Consider the following 15,829-nt stretch of genomic DNA (forward strand, 5'->3'; position numbering starts at 1 on the left):
TCCATCTGGGATAACGATATTATACAGTGGTTTAAATGTTAAATAACACGTTCTGTATATATTCCGGCACACATATTTATGTGTAAATAAGTGTAAACACTGTACATATACAAAATGTAGTATAGTGACAGTAGCGATGTTCTGGTACAGACTGTATAAATATTACTGAGTTTATGTAACTATTACCGAGTTTGTGTATTACCGAGATTGTCATGACCTACTATCCAGCAATCAAGCAGAATACGAGCAGCGTCCGTATTACTGCTGTTTTCATGTTTGAACTGTATTGTACTGCTTCCCCAGTTTAATTCTAGGATTATGTTTGATCCATTTTCCCATTATTCTCTTCATTGCGGAAGCTGTTATCGTTTTCAACCGCAGTCGATTCACATTGGAAGCCATTTTTGTTTTCAGGTTTTTTAGTGTGTTGTGCGCAAGCGTGTTATCGTATATGTCACAAAATTTGCATATTCAGACTATTGATCAACGAATTGTGATAACCTTTTTATAATTAATAATTGATGTTTTTTATGTTCATATATCATCAAATTCAAATGGTTACTGTTCATAAGGATATTTGTTTTAAAGATATACCCAATAATATGAAAAAATACAAAATAAAAATTGGTTTACCGTGATGTCCCTTTAACTGTTCCTAGCAGTCGGATATTTTTTTTTTCTCATAAATTTGCTTAAATTTTGAAGACCATTACATGTTGTATTATTAATGTGTTTATCAGTTGTCTGAAGTACGTGTGTGTAAAGATTTTTAAGGACAGACTTTGAAATTATTTCATAACAAAATATTGTTAGAATAATGTCCACACATTAACTCATTATTCTATGTTTATACAACATGATCTATTAAAGTTCACCTTCTTTTGTGATTTTAACGAGGCTATTTAAAAAGTTCTGCCCTGCAAACTTTTATGGGGACATCTGAATAGAATTTGTCCATTATTTATGATAAATTAGTTTATTACTTTTCATAGTTCTTTTATCGACCTCGAAAAACTATGAATGTTTAATGAATGTTTAGACACAACGAAAATTTCATGTCCATTTTCTTAATGATTTGTGACAATTGTAATCTTGTCAAATTGCCAAGAACTTGTGCCATTTGAAATAACTTTACACCAGTATTTTAAACATGTTTCTGGTGCTAATCCAATCTGATTTATTTTACAGAATGTCCAGAGTGGACCCCTTACAGCGCAGGACACACTTTGGAATGTGTCCAAGGAAAAACACACGCCACGAGGTAGGTATCTTATACTGATCAATGTACATACAAATTATGTGTGCTTGGTTAAATGAATAATGGTTAATTTAAATTTTAAAAATGATTGAATGACCAGTTTGCAATATAAGAGAGGCTACAGCATCAATAATTTCATGAAACATACTTTTTTTTTTTAATTTATTTACATTTTCCCCTGAACTGCAAATTAAATGAGTTTCTCTGTCTATATGATCTATATGATCTTGTACTACTCTTTTTGGACAGTAGAATTAGTTTGAAATGTTAATTTTAATAATTCAGAAAATATCTTGGATTAGAATTTCTCTTTGTATTTTATTCACACCTAGCTATAGTGGGGGGTGGGGGGGGGGGGGGGGGGGGGGGGGGGGGGGGGAGGGGGTCACCTGTTGAACCATGTAGTGGTGTGGGGGGGGGGGGGTCACCTGTTGAACCATGTAGTGGTGTGGGGGGGGTCACCTGTTGAACCATGTAGTGGTGTGTGGGGGGGTGTGAGGGGGTCACCTGTTGAACCATGTAGTGGTGTGGGGGGTGTGTGAGGGGGTCACCTGTTGAACCATGTAGTGGTGTGGGGGGGGGGGGTGTGAGGGGGTCACCTGTTGAACCATGTAGTGGTGGGGGTGAGGGGGTCACCTGTTGAACCATGTAGTGGTGTGGGGGGAGGGGGTCACCTGTTGAACCATGTAGTGGTGTGGGTGAGGGGGTCACCTGTTGAACCATGTAGTGGTGTGTGTGTGTAGGGGGGGGTCACCTGTTGAACCATGTAGTGGTGGAGGGTGAGAGGGTCACCTGTTGAACCATGTAGTGGTGGGGGTGAGAGGGTCACCTGTTGAACCATGTAGTGGTGGGGGTGAGAGGGTCACCTGTTGAACCATGTAGTGGTGGGGGTGAGAGGGTCACCTGTTGAACCATGTAGTGGTGGGGGTGAGGGGGTCACCTGTTGAACCATGTAGTGGTGGAGGGTGAGGGGGTCACCTGTTGAACCATGTAGTGGTGGAGGGTGAGGGGGTCACCTGTTGAACCATGTAGTGGTGGAGGGTGAGAGGGTCACCTGTTGAACCATGTAGTGGTGGGGGTGAGAGGGTCACCTGTTGAACCATGTAGTGGTGGGGGTGAGGGGGTCACCTGTTGAACCATGTAGTGGTGGAGGGTGAGGGGGTCACCTGTTGAACCATGTAGTGGTGGAGGGTGAGGGGGTCACCTGTTGAACCATGTAGTGGTGGAGGGTGAGAGGGTCACCTGTTGAACCATGTAGTGGTGGAGGGTGAGAGGGTCACCTGTTGAACCATGTAGTGGTGTGGGGTGAGAGGGTCACCTGTTGAACCATGTAGTGGTTGGGGTGAGAGGGTCACCTGTTGAACCATGTAGTGGTGGGGGTGAGAGGGTCACCTGTTGAACCATGTAGTGGTGGGGGTGAGAGGGTCACCTGTTGAACCATGTAGTGGTGGAGGGTGAGAGGGTCACCTGTTGAACCATGTAGTGGTGGAGGGTGAGAGGGTCACCTGTTGAACCATGTAGTGGTGTGGGGTGAGAGGGTCACCTGTTGAACCATGTAGTGGTGGGGGTGAGAGGGTCACCTGTTGAACCATGTAGTGGTGGGGGTGAGAGGGTCACCTGTTGAACCATGTAGTGGTGGGGGTGAGAGGGTCACCTGTTGAACCATGTAGCGGTGGAGGGTGAGAGGGTCACCTGTTGAACCATGTAGTGGTGTGGGGTGAGAGGGTCACCTGTTGAACCATGTAGTGGTGTGGGGTGAGGGGGTCACCTGTTGAACCATGTAGTGGTGTGGGGTGAGGGGGTCACCTGTTGAACCATGTAGTGGTGGAGGGGGAGAGGGTCACCTGTTGAACCATGTAGTGGTGGGGGTGAGAGGGTCACCTGTTGAACCATGTAGTGGTGGGGGTGAGAGGGTCACCTGTTGAACCATGTAGCGGTGGAGGGTGAGAGGGTCACCTGTTGAACCATGTAGTGGTGTGGGGTGAGAGGGTCACCTGTTGAACCATGTAGTGGTGTGGGGTGAGGGGGTCACCTGTTGAACCATGTAGTGGTGTGGGGTGAGAGGGTCACCTGTTGAACCATGTAGTGGTGTGGGGTGAGAGGGTCACCTGTTGAACCATGTAGTAGTGGAGGGTGAGAGGGTCACCTGTTGAACCATGTAGTGGTGGAGGGTGAGGGGGTCACCTGTTGAACCATGTAGTGGTGGAGGGTGAGAGGGTCACCTGTTGAACCATGTAGTGGTGTGGGGTGAGGGGGTCACCTGTTGAACCATGTAGTGGTGTGGGGGTGAGAGGGTCACCTGTTGAACCATGTAGTGGTGGAGGGTGAGAGGGTCACCTGTTGAACCATGTAGTGGTGGGGGTGAGAGGGTCACCTGTTGAACCATGTAGTGGTGGAGGGTGAGAGGGTCACCTGTTGAACCAGGTAGTGGTGGAGGGTGAGAGGGTCACCTGTTGAACCATGTAGTGGTGGAGGGTGAGAGGGTCACCTGTTGAACCATGTAGTGGTGTGGGGTGAGGGGGTCACCTGTTGAACCATGTAGTGGTGTGGGGGTGAGAGGGTCACCTGTTGAACCATGTAGTGGTGGAGGGTGAGAGGGTCACCTGTTGGACCATGTAGTGGTGGGGGTGAGAGGGTCACCTGTTGAACCATGTAGTGGTGGGGGTGAGAGGGTCACCTGTTGAACCATGTAGTGGTGGGGGTGAGAGGGTCACCTGTTGAACCATGTAGTGGTGGAGGGTGAGAGGGTCACCTGTTGAACGATGTAATGGTGGAGGGTGAGAGGTTATATGTTGAACCATGTAGTGGTGGGGGTGAGAGGGTCACCTGTTGAACCATGTAGTGGTGGAGGGTGAGAGGTTATCTGTTGAACCATGTAGTGGTGGAGGGTGAGAGGTTATCTGTTGAACCATGTAGTGGTGGAGGGTGAGAGGGTCACCTGTTGAACCATGTAGTGGTGGAGGGTGAGAGGGTCACCTGTTGAACCATGTAGTGGTGGAGGGTGAGAGGGTCACCTGTTGAACCATGTAGTGGTGGAGGGTGAGAGGGTCACCTGTTGAACCATGTAGTGGTGTGGGGTGAGGGGGTCACCTGTTGAACCATGTAGTGGTGTGGGGGTGAGAGGGTCACCTGTTGAACCATGTAGTGGTGGAGGGTGAGAGGGTCACCTGTTGAACCATGTAGTGGTGGAGGGTGAGAGGGTCACCTGTTGAACCATGTAGTGGTGGGGGTGAGAGGGTCACCTGTTGAACCATGTAGTGGTGGGGGTGAGAGGGTCACGTGTTGAACCATGTAGTGGTGGAGGGTGAGAGGGTCACCTGTTGAACCATGTAGTGGTGGAGGGTGAGAGGTTATCTGTTGAACCATGTAGTGGTGGGGGTGAGAGGGTCACCTGTTGAACCATGTAGTGGTGGAGGGTGAGAGGTTATCTGTTGAACCATGTAGTGGTGGAGGGTGAGAGGTTCATCCTGTTGAAACCAGGTAGTGGTGGACGGGTGAGAGGTCATCCTGTTGAAACCATGTCGTGGTGGGGGGTGAGAGGGTCACCTCAGTTGTACCATGTAGTGGTTGGTGGGTGAGAGGGTCACCTGTTGTACCATGTAGTGGTGGAGGGTGAGAGGGTTCACATGTTGACCCATGTAGTGTGTGTGTAGGGTGAGAGGGTCCACCTGTTGAACCATGTAGTGGTGGAGGGTGAGAGGGTCATCCTGTTTGAACCATGTAGGGGTGTGATGGGGTGAGAAGGTCAACCTGTTTGTACGGCATGGAGTGGTTGGGGGTGAGAGGGTCACCTGTTGTACCATGTAGTGGTGTAGTGGTGGGGGTGAGAGGTTATTTGTTGTACCATGTAGTGGTGGGGGTGAGAGGGTCACCTGTTGTACCATGTAGTGGTGTAGTGGTGGGGGTGAGAGGTTATGTGGGGGCACCTGTTGTACCATGTAGTGGTGGGGGTGAGAGGGTCACCTGTTGAACCATGTAGTGGTGTGGGGTGAGAGGTGAGAGGTGAGAGGTTATCTGAGGTACTCATGTTTACTCCCACATTAATTCCATCCCAGCCAACAAGAGTAATTAGTAAACGTTGTTAACCTGTCTATATAGTTGGTGTACAATGTAGAATTCAGATATTGATATTTAACAGAAAGTGATCCATCATCTCTATATAACACTGTGTTGACAGTGCTGGAACTTCAATTTTTGTTGTAGTTACTACATTTGATGAAAATCAGGATGTGTTGAAGAAGTTACAGAAACAAGTTTATGGGCCTAGCTCTGAAATCACAACAATATCTGTAAGTCAGGTTCTGAGAATATTAAACAGAACTTTTCTAGATTAACATCTTGTTCAGCTTTGTATTGTGAGAATTATCAGTGCTTAATACACTCTGTTGGAGAAAAAATTGTAATCAAAATTTAGAGTTTTTCATCCATCCTCCTCCTCTTCTGTTTGATTTTAATAATTCTAATTTCAATGAATCATTGAATAGATACAACTCTTAGTTTAAGATATATTTCACTGTTTCATTGGTTGAAAATTCTGCCTCCACATCTTGTTTAGGTTTTGCATGTCAGATTGATCAAATAATGAAAAAATCATCAAATAATGAAAAATCATCAAATAATGAAAAAATCATCAAATGAAAAAATCATGAAATAATGAAAAATCATGAAATAATGAAAAATCATCAAATAATGAAAAAATCATGAAATAATGAAAAATCATGAAATAATGAAAAATCATGAAAAAATGAAAAATCATGAGAAAATGAAAAATCATGAAAAAATAAAAAATCATGAAATCATGAAAAAATGAAAAATCATGAAATAATGAAAAATCCTCAAATAATAAAAAATCATCAAATAATGAAAAATCATCAAATAATGAAAAAATCATCAAATGAAAAAATCATCAAATGAAAAAATCATGAAATAATGAAAAATCATCAAATAATGAAAAATCATCAAATAATGAAAAATCATGAAATAATGAAAAATCATGAAATAATGAAAAATCATCAAATAATGAAAAAATCATGAAATAATGAAAAATCATGAAAAAATAAAAAATCATGAAATCATGAAAAAATGAAAAATCATGAAATAATGAAAAATCCTCAAATAATAAAAAATCCTCAAATAATGAAAAATCATGAAATAATGAAAAATCATCAAATAATGAAAAAATCATCAAATGAAAAAATCATGAAATAATGAAAAATCATCAAATAATGAAAAAATCATGAAATAATGAAAAATCATGAAATAATGAAAAATCATGAGAAAATGAAAAATCATGAACAAATAAAAAATCATGAAATCATGAAATCATGAAAAAATGAAAAGTCATGAAATAATGAAAAATCCTCAAATAATAAAAAATCCTCAAATAATAAAAAATCATCATTTTGTTTCAGGACTTTCCCAGGGAGGCCTCCGAGCCAAAAGTACAGCTACCTTTTTATACAAAACCTGGAGAATGCCCCAGGAAGATTGAAATCGAAAGGTTTGTTTAAAATACCATTGATAATGTTACAGAGAACACTATTATTAGCAGTAACTAAGTTTGAACCAAGACATGTACTTCTAAAACATTAACTCACCACAAAAAAAAAACTGAAAAAAACTGGTTTTAAAATTTTCTCCAAAAAAGTTGTGTACATCTTTGATTAATGTTTAATTCATGGACACATGTAATTGTGAATTTAAAATATTGATGCTTTTTGATTATCAGCATATTTTCTATTGTGATACATATATTTAACGTTGTTCTGTAGATTGTTTTAGTACCAGGTTATTTTCTAAACAACTTTTCTCAAATATGGAATGAAAATAGAAATTTTAAAATTTTTACTCTAAGAACAAATTGTTTTTGTGAAATGTGTTTGACATAATCAGTGTGAGTTGAACAGATTTATCTTTTTATTACTGCATGTGAATAATATTGTATTTTTGATCACATTTAGACGAAGACGTCAGTATGATACGTTAGAGTTACAAACTCTGCTAGTCGAGGAGGGAATCAAAACAGAACAGCTGATGCCAAAATCCCAGAACGGATCTGTACAGTTGAACTCTGACCCTGAAGACCCCGCCCCTTTCCCGCCCTATCTTCCTCTGGATATTTTTGATAACGAGGAGTTCGACTGTCGTCTGCCATCAGAATGGATCGCGATGGGAGTGGAGAATGGTGTAAGGAAGCCAGTGCCGGGAATGGCACTCCTACCAACGGACGATAAACACAAAGATTGTGAGTATTATAAAACTTGTTGTATTGAGAATGAAAGTTTTATTGCCAAATATGGTTGTTTTTACATCTTACACTTTAATACCTTTGTCGAGTAATAAACCCACCCCTACATTGGGTAAATGCGTTGTGGTCCCCTGGGCTTATTGCAGGTTAAATACAGTATGTTACAGTCATGGCACAAGTATTGAAATTGAAAACGTTTCCAGATAGATATATTTATATATTTATTCAAGAATATCAAGCACAGCAGCCGTTTTATTGAGTCTAACATGAACAGGCCCCTGTTTCTTCAATAATCATAAGTTAAGGAAATTCTTCATCTTAAATTTTTTGATAGGAATACATTTACAGAATTTAAGAAAGATTCTGTAGCTAAGATTGTTTTCCTGTTCATTACTTTTACTTTAAACATATTTTATTTCAATTAAGGAAAAGGGATTAGGCACAAGTTATTGCAACTTACTAAGGCCTTGGTCCTGTTCATTCCATTATAACTATAAGTTTTGATATGATGTGATGTCTGATGTCCCCTGAATTACACATCCTAATTCTTTTATTTCCTTGACAAAACTATTTTAACCATTTTTTTTAGAAAGTTGACAATATCGGGCGATAAAACGTTACAATATCAATCAATGTTTAAAGAAATACAAAGGAAAACTTTATCAATGACAAACTTTACTGGGAGGATGTGTTTGTTAGTACCTGGTTATATTTTCTATAAATATACTGAACAATTACTTCATCGTTATTAAACATTTAAGCTAATTATTACATTATCTGTTTCAGTGGATCCCCTCGACCCCAGTATAGTGTATGACTGGTTTGAAGTTGGAGTTCTGGATTATGATGATGAGAACAAACATTACCTTGTACAAAAAGTCAATGATCAAGGCCGTATCCTTGACAATGCAGGAAAGCCTGTGGTCAATGGAGGAATACAGACTGATGGTCAGTTTAACTTCCTTAGTGACTGATTTGGTTGTCTGTTGACTTGAAGTTGTGTTGCAGGTCATCTTAAACAAAGTCTCATTTATATCACCTTTTGTCTGTTGTCTGTCATTGTCTGTCGTTGTCTGTCATTGTCTGTCGTCTGTCATTGTCTGTTGTCTGTCATTGTCAGTTGTATGTCGTTGTCTGTTGCTGTCTGTCATTGTCTCATTGTCTGTCGTTGTCTGTCGTTATCTGTCATTGTCTGTGTTGTCTGTCATTGTCTGTTGTTATCTGTCATTGTATGTCGTCTGTCATTGTCTGTCATTGTCTGTTGTCTGTCGTTGTCAGTTGTATGTCGTTGTCTGTCATTGTCTGTCATTGTCTGTCATTGTCTGTTGTACAATGTGTGTCATAAACAATTTACATTATTGATATCTTCTCAAGAGGCCAAGGGCAATGATATTGGACCTGTAGAGTGTTGGGATGAAGGGCTACCAAAGCTGTTCATAAGTGACCTTGACCTACACTCAAGGTCACAGGGTCAAATATTTAAAAATCTTTTACACAAATTCTTCTCAATAACCATGAAGCCTAGAGCCTTGATACTGAGCCAGTAGCATGCTGGGATGAAAGACTTCCAAAGTTGTTAAATGAATGACATTGACCTACTTTCAGGGTACAGGGGTCAGATATGTTAAAATCTTTTAAACAACTTCTTATCAACAAAGATTGCTATGACACATCTAAATTACTTTAATTTCCAATCAGTCTTTCAATGCTAGGGTGTTAATATATGTGAGGCCTTAAACAATTTGTTTCATGAAACTTCATTAAAAACATTGATTTTCCATCAGTTCCTCATCTGTGATGTTTTATTATCTACATTGGATATGTAAAAACTTTTTTTTTCATTTTCAGGAACTCGCTTAAGTTTGCTTCAACAATATATGATCCCCAGGGTTCGCCTGATGTTTAAAGGGGAGGACCCGTGTGTGTTTGCGCGTCGTGTGAGTTCAGCCTTCCGACTGAGGAAGGAGACAGAAGCCATGCTGAGGTACAATCTCTATATTGACTGTATGCCTATGGATGGTGTCGGAGAATTAGACCAGGCCTCGCTCAAGAGGATGATCGACTGTGCCAAGAACTCGCCAGGACTTGGGAAAGACAAGGGGTAATTTACACCGACCTTCAAATTTATCTTAAGTTACCTGCTTAAACAGAGCATATAAACTTATCTGGGCACATGATCTTTGATCCTCTCTTGAAAAAATGCATTAGTCCAGGAGAAGAGATTTGGAAAGCAAAATTTATGGAGCCTCACTGAAATCAGAAATAATATATTTTGAAGAACATATCTCTCAAGGGGATGTAGGGATGTTTTTTTGTATTCAAAGTTTACTTATCCTGTAAGGGTGAAGTAATTCTAACCTTTAATCTGAAGGGTAGGCAAAAAGATAAATATTTAAATAAAAGTCTGCTTTTTAGAATGGTAAAAAAAACCTCATATGGAAGCAGAACATTGTATTTATTAGTGGATTGAGACCGTGATGAATTATGATTGAGACCGAGTTGAATTATGATTGAGACCGAGATGAATTATGATTGAGACCGTGATGAATTATGATTGAGACCGTGATGAATTATGATTGAGACCGAGACGAATTATGTTGGAGACCGCGATGAATTATGATTGAGACCGCGATGAATTATGATTGAGACCGAGACGAATTATGTTTGAGACCGAGATGAATTATGATTGAGACCGAGATGAATTATGATTGAGACCGAGATGAATTATGATTGAGACCGCGATGAATTATGATTGAGACTGAGATGAATTATGATTGAGACCGAGACGAATTATGTTTGAGACCGAGATGAATTATGATTGAGACCGAGACGAATTATGATTGAGACCGAGATGAATTATTATTAAGACCGAGATGAATTATGATTGAGACCACGATGAATTTTGATTGAGACCAAGATGAATTATGATTGAGACCGAGATGAATTATGATTGAGACTGAGATGAATTATGTTTGAGATCGAGATGAATTATATCAGTCACATAAAAACTATCTTTGTGAATTGTTTTTCCTGCAGTGCTATCAATTCAGAATTAAACGACTGTGTTAAGGAATAGAATACATTCAGTGTAACCTATATTTTGTAAGTATGATGAATTATAAGGTATTTTATTCTGTCATCAGACTGGAGGACTACGTACAAGTGCTAGAGAAGGAAGTCAACATCGACTTCTGTCGGTCCATGAACAGAATCATATTTGACCAGACTGTTGAAGATGATCCTGTCACATTTGCATTCATCACAAAACCTGAACCCAATGTTCAGCCCGTCCCAGAGAAAGGTGAAGAAAGACATAATATCATATGGTTTTACCACAGAGGGAACAATCTCTGTTTTGGGTGTAGTTTGTCAAAGATCAAGGTCACTGTTGCTAAAAATAGATATCAGGTTATTGATTAAAGGCAATAGCAAAAATTTAAGAAAAAAAAACATTCGTCAAGAAAATGAATCTTTTATCTTTTTATGTAGCTTGCCAAAGGTAAAGGTCACTTACTAAAAATAGATATTTAAAAAGTATTTTGTGAAAAGTCAAGTTTTTTCCAAAAAAAGAATTGTTGCGGTGGCCGAGTGGTTAAGGTGTCCCGACACTTAAACCCTAGCCCTACACCTCTAGGTTGCGAGTTCGAAACCTACGTGGGGCAGTTGCCAGGTACTGACCGTAGGCCAGTGGTTTTTCTCTGGGTACTCCGGCTTTCCTCTACCTCCAAAACCTGGCACGTCCTTAAATGACCCTGACTGTTAATAGGACGTTAAACAAAATAAACCAAACAAACCAAACTAGAAAATATCTTGAGATTACAAGTTTAAACTATAAATAGACGGACTTCAATGTTTGCTTCACCTTGTGGCTCAGTGTCATGAGTTAGCCATCAACTCTTTCCGTACTTTGTGTTCTTTCCGGAGTCCGTACCGGAAGTAGTTATTAGCCTTGCCCCAGAAGATTAAACAAAATGGCAGACTACATGTGCATTTTCGGTGTTGTTTTTCCATGTAGAAACACAAAGTTTGATGCTATCTTGGTACATTATCGAGAAATATTTAACTAGATTAGATGTAGATGTCACATTGACCACTATGAAAAATTCTAGACATGCAGTAATATCTCAAATGAAAATGTAGCAAGCCGCCATATTGTTTACTTAACAACCTATAGAGAAAATATCACCTATCACTCTAATTGAAAAAGTGTTACATGAAGGAAATTAACATGAATTAAATCTTAAACACCTTTTATATATCATTGCATAATTGATAATTAAATAACGTCTGGCTTGGCCTGTCGAGGAATATGGAGCTTGAAATTATGTCGACTATAGTTGACAAAAAGAGAGAGCACATTTAACAGTATGGAAACTGTTAAGGAAATATCAATATTAATTTTCTCAGTCTGTAGGTTCCTGAAGGAAATATCGTAATTAATTTTCTCTGTCTGTAGGTTGCTGTATGGACATCGAACCGTACGAGTATGACGATCAGTATGATCAGTTTGCCTTTAAGTCCTTGTTGACCCTCGTGGAGAGTATCCAGGCGTGTGGTAAGGTTCGTACTGAGTGTAACAAGGTGGCCGTCATGTCCTTGTTCCACATCCCGACCACCAAACCCATGAGACTCGAGGAGTTTGAGCAGACGCAGTCGCAGGCCACATCACAGGTAGGAAACTTACTTCAGACATCAAAATTTTGATACAAATTTACTACTGTATAAATTACCTCAGAAATGTTCTCCCAGACTTATTTTAGTATTTACTGTAAGGAGACACATTTCCATCTGTTTATATAAACTATTTGTTTCTGCTGTACTGTCGGCTGTACTGTCGGAGTTTCATTATACAAATGTAACATCATTGTTAAAAATGTTGTCGTGGTAGTGGCTAAAAAACATTTAAATATATTTCGTTACTAGGTAATATAATGGAATACCAGGAGTAGAAGGCCCAGACAGGCCACAACACAAAAAACTCCTTGTTATCTGTGTTATGTACATCATAAATTAACAAAAAACTCTTTGTTATCTGTGTTATGTACATCATAAATTAACAAAAAACTCTTTGTTATCTGTGTTATGTACATCATAAATTAACAAAAAACTCTTTGTTATCTGTGTTATGTACATCATAAATTAACAAAAAACTCTTTGTTATCTGTGTTATGTACATCATAAATTAACAAAAAACTCTTTGTTATCTGTGTTATGTACATCATAAATTAACAAAAAACTCTTTGTTATCTGTGTTATGTACGTCATAAATTAACAAAAAAACTCTTTGTTATCTGTGTTATGTACATCATAAATTAACAAAAAACTCTTTGTTATCTGTGTTATGTACATCATAAATTAACAAAAAACTCTTTGTTATCTGTGTTATGTACGTCATAAATTTACTATGATGAACATCTACCTGACCCCAGGACTTCAGAATGAATCGCTTCTATCCATGGTTGGGTTTCCTACCTCTTACGTCTATAAAGGAAATTATCCAAAATATAATTCTATTGGTGGTACCCCTTAACAAAACTGGAGTCCTGGGGTGGGGTAGATATTTTACTGGAATACCCTTGTCATTTAAAACCTGTTTAACTTTGTAAAAAGAAAATTTTCATGTTTACCAACTGATCACTGTTTTTGCTAGGTATCACTTTTTTTGCTAGGTATCACTGTTTTTGCTAGGTATCACTTTTTTTGCTAGGTATCACTGTTTTTGCTAGGTATCACTGTTTTTGATAGGTATCACTGTTTTTGATAGGTATCACTGTTTTTGATAGGTATCACTGTTTTTGATAGGTATCACTGTTTTTGCTAGGTGTCACTGTTTTTGAGAGGTATCACTGTTTTTGATAGGTATCACTTTTTTTGCTAGGTATCACTGTTTTTGCTAGGTATCACTTTTTTTGCTAGGTATCACTGTTTTTGCTAGGTATCACTGTTTTTGATAGGTATCACTGTTTTTGATAGGTATCACTGTTTTTGCTAGGTGTCACTGTTTTTGAGAGGTATCACTGTTTTTGATAGGTATCACTTTTTTTGCTAGGTATCACTGTTTTTGAAAGACAGCTGGATCTCAACTCTGCGGAACGCCATCAGAACGTCGCTACGTGATGTTGGGAAGGGATGGTTCAACATCCACGAGACAAACTTTGAAGTCTACCAGATCTCCAAACTGAAAGCTTTTATGGAGATGGTGAAGTTCATCATGCAGGACTCGATGAGATACCTTGTCCAAGATTCTCTCGTCAATTTCACACAGATGGTGATGGATGCCTGTCACTCAACACTTAAACTGGAGGATGACTTTGTGTGGGGCCCCGACTACGTCACCAGTACCTACAGGTGGGTTTACTCAGAAAAAGAAATCTGATATTTTCTCGTAGAAGTTTGAGGGCTAATACATCAACTGTGAGTCTTAGGTGGGAGAGTTTTATTGCAGGACAAAGAAATTCTGAAATTAATCAAATAAGCAGCAACTATAATTTTAGACTTTTTACCTCACAGAATTTAAAATCAATTTACTTGATGTATATAAACTTCAAAAAATTATTTTCATCTTTTTTTTCCCCGTTATTATTAATGCTGACTTTGAGAATCGCTGACATTTCAGACCCAAGAAGAATGCCCTGTTTCTGGTCGATCTGATCCTCGACCCTCAAGGTGTCCACTACAGTACCAATCTGAACAGCTTCGAGTCCATGCTTATAGGTCTGTTTGATAAGGGAATCCAGTCCACACAGAACATACCACAGCTGGAGAAGGTAAAACAATTAATGACTTTGGTCGAGGTGAATATGTGGGTTTATAGACCCGAGCAAGAGATAATAACCGTGACAAAGTCTTTAAACATTTGAAGCCCCATTGAAAGGAGATCGTTTGTTTCACCTGCATCAAATAACATTCAAACTGAGCCATTGGCTAGATATCCCTGAAAAAGGATATAATGAAAATTTAAATGGCTTCAATAATTGTATATGAAGGTTTATATATAAAACGAATACCAGGTATTTCAATAAAATATTTCATAAATGGATGAATTGACTTTTATGGAAATGTATTAGTCAAAAGACATTTGAAAAAAACTATTGTGTACATTTGAAAAAACTATTGTGTACATTTGAAAAAACTATTGTGTACCAGAGTTGTGTTATCATTACAGTACATTCTGGAGGACATCTTCTGGTCCGGAACGCCTCTGTTAGAGTCGGTGGGAGAACACGAACCACCTGTCGAGGAACTGCGCAACAGCATCATCAACGCTATCAACAAAGCCCTCATCCCTCTCAAGGCCTACGCCCGCGAGTACGAGAAACATCTGGAACTTATGAACCTTGACATCAACAAATACATCCAGTAAGTTATACAAGGATTCAGAAATTTGACATCCAGGAAGACCCGTCATAATGTGGTTGTAGCAACACAAGTATATCTCTTACAGAAGAATTTCTGTAACATGATCATTTGTTTAAATTTTTTGTCTTTAACTTCACAGGTTCATAATGATTTATCTTGAGTATCTACAACTAAAAAGACTTTTAGTAAATGTTTTGTCTGAGAAAAAGTACATACTTATGAATTTCTGTATCAGCCTATACATTAAGTTATTTGTTTACCTGAAATATTGGAAATACTTTAAAGTCAACTCATAAACTGATAGAACTCTCCTGAAATTCTGTATCTAGGAAAATCATCAATAAATGCAAAGAATGAGCTAAGATTTCATACTTAAGAATATCTGCATCTATGTATAAATTCATTCCCAGCCAGTTTCTGACATCCTGAAATGTAGCTTGTAAACTGATAGAACTTGATATAATCTGCTATTATCAGGGAGTATGAAGCCACAGAGCACACCGCTCAGGAAGTCAAGAATGAAGTGGAGATGCATTTGAAGGAGAAGGAGATTATCGAGGCGACCATCCCAAGCAACATCATCATCGGGCCGTTCTGGGTCATCACAGACTCTGTCAAACAGAATCTGTCAAAGAAACGAAAGAATCTGAGCAATGTTGTGTTGGAGTTATTGGCGAGGCAGCTAAGGAAACAGGCTGATGATGTAAGTTACCATGTGATTCATCTAATAAAAACATCATAATTCTATTTTTCTTGATAAATGCAACCCCATATTTTTTTCAGAAATTTATTTCCATAAAACATTTGCTGGCCTCTCTCAATCTTAGTTTTTTTTTTGTGAAAACAAAAAATCACTTTGATAAAAAAAGTCTTGTTTTTTTCAAACCCAAAATTCACATGGAGACTTCTTGTAGATGGTTTTATGAGAAGCACCTAAGCTGTTCCTTTTCTTTACATGCACAATG

The 15,829-nt window shown here is 39.0% G+C and overlaps 1 protein-coding gene across 1 annotated transcript in view; it reads left to right on the forward strand.

The window, feature by feature from the left end:
- Positions 1 to 15,829, forward strand: part of LOC117326792 (dynein heavy chain 1, axonemal-like) — a 112,175-nt gene that overhangs the window by 2,417 nt on the left and 93,929 nt on the right. Inside the window, 12 exon segments of the mRNA XM_033883517.1 lie at positions 1,189 to 1,261; positions 5,462 to 5,547; positions 6,670 to 6,758; positions 7,219 to 7,502; positions 8,292 to 8,453; positions 9,354 to 9,606; positions 10,649 to 10,806; positions 11,962 to 12,176; positions 13,555 to 13,853; positions 14,122 to 14,272; positions 14,671 to 14,864; positions 15,342 to 15,567. Coding sequence (XP_033739408.1) covers positions 1,189 to 1,261; positions 5,462 to 5,547; positions 6,670 to 6,758; positions 7,219 to 7,502; positions 8,292 to 8,453; positions 9,354 to 9,606; positions 10,649 to 10,806; positions 11,962 to 12,176; positions 13,555 to 13,853; positions 14,122 to 14,272; positions 14,671 to 14,864; positions 15,342 to 15,567 — 2,190 coding nt within the window.

The sequence above is a fragment of the Pecten maximus genome, chromosome 5, assembly GCF_902652985.1.
Source record: "Pecten maximus chromosome 5, xPecMax1.1, whole genome shotgun sequence".
Lineage (NCBI taxonomy): Eukaryota > Metazoa > Mollusca > Bivalvia > Pectinida > Pectinidae > Pecten > Pecten maximus.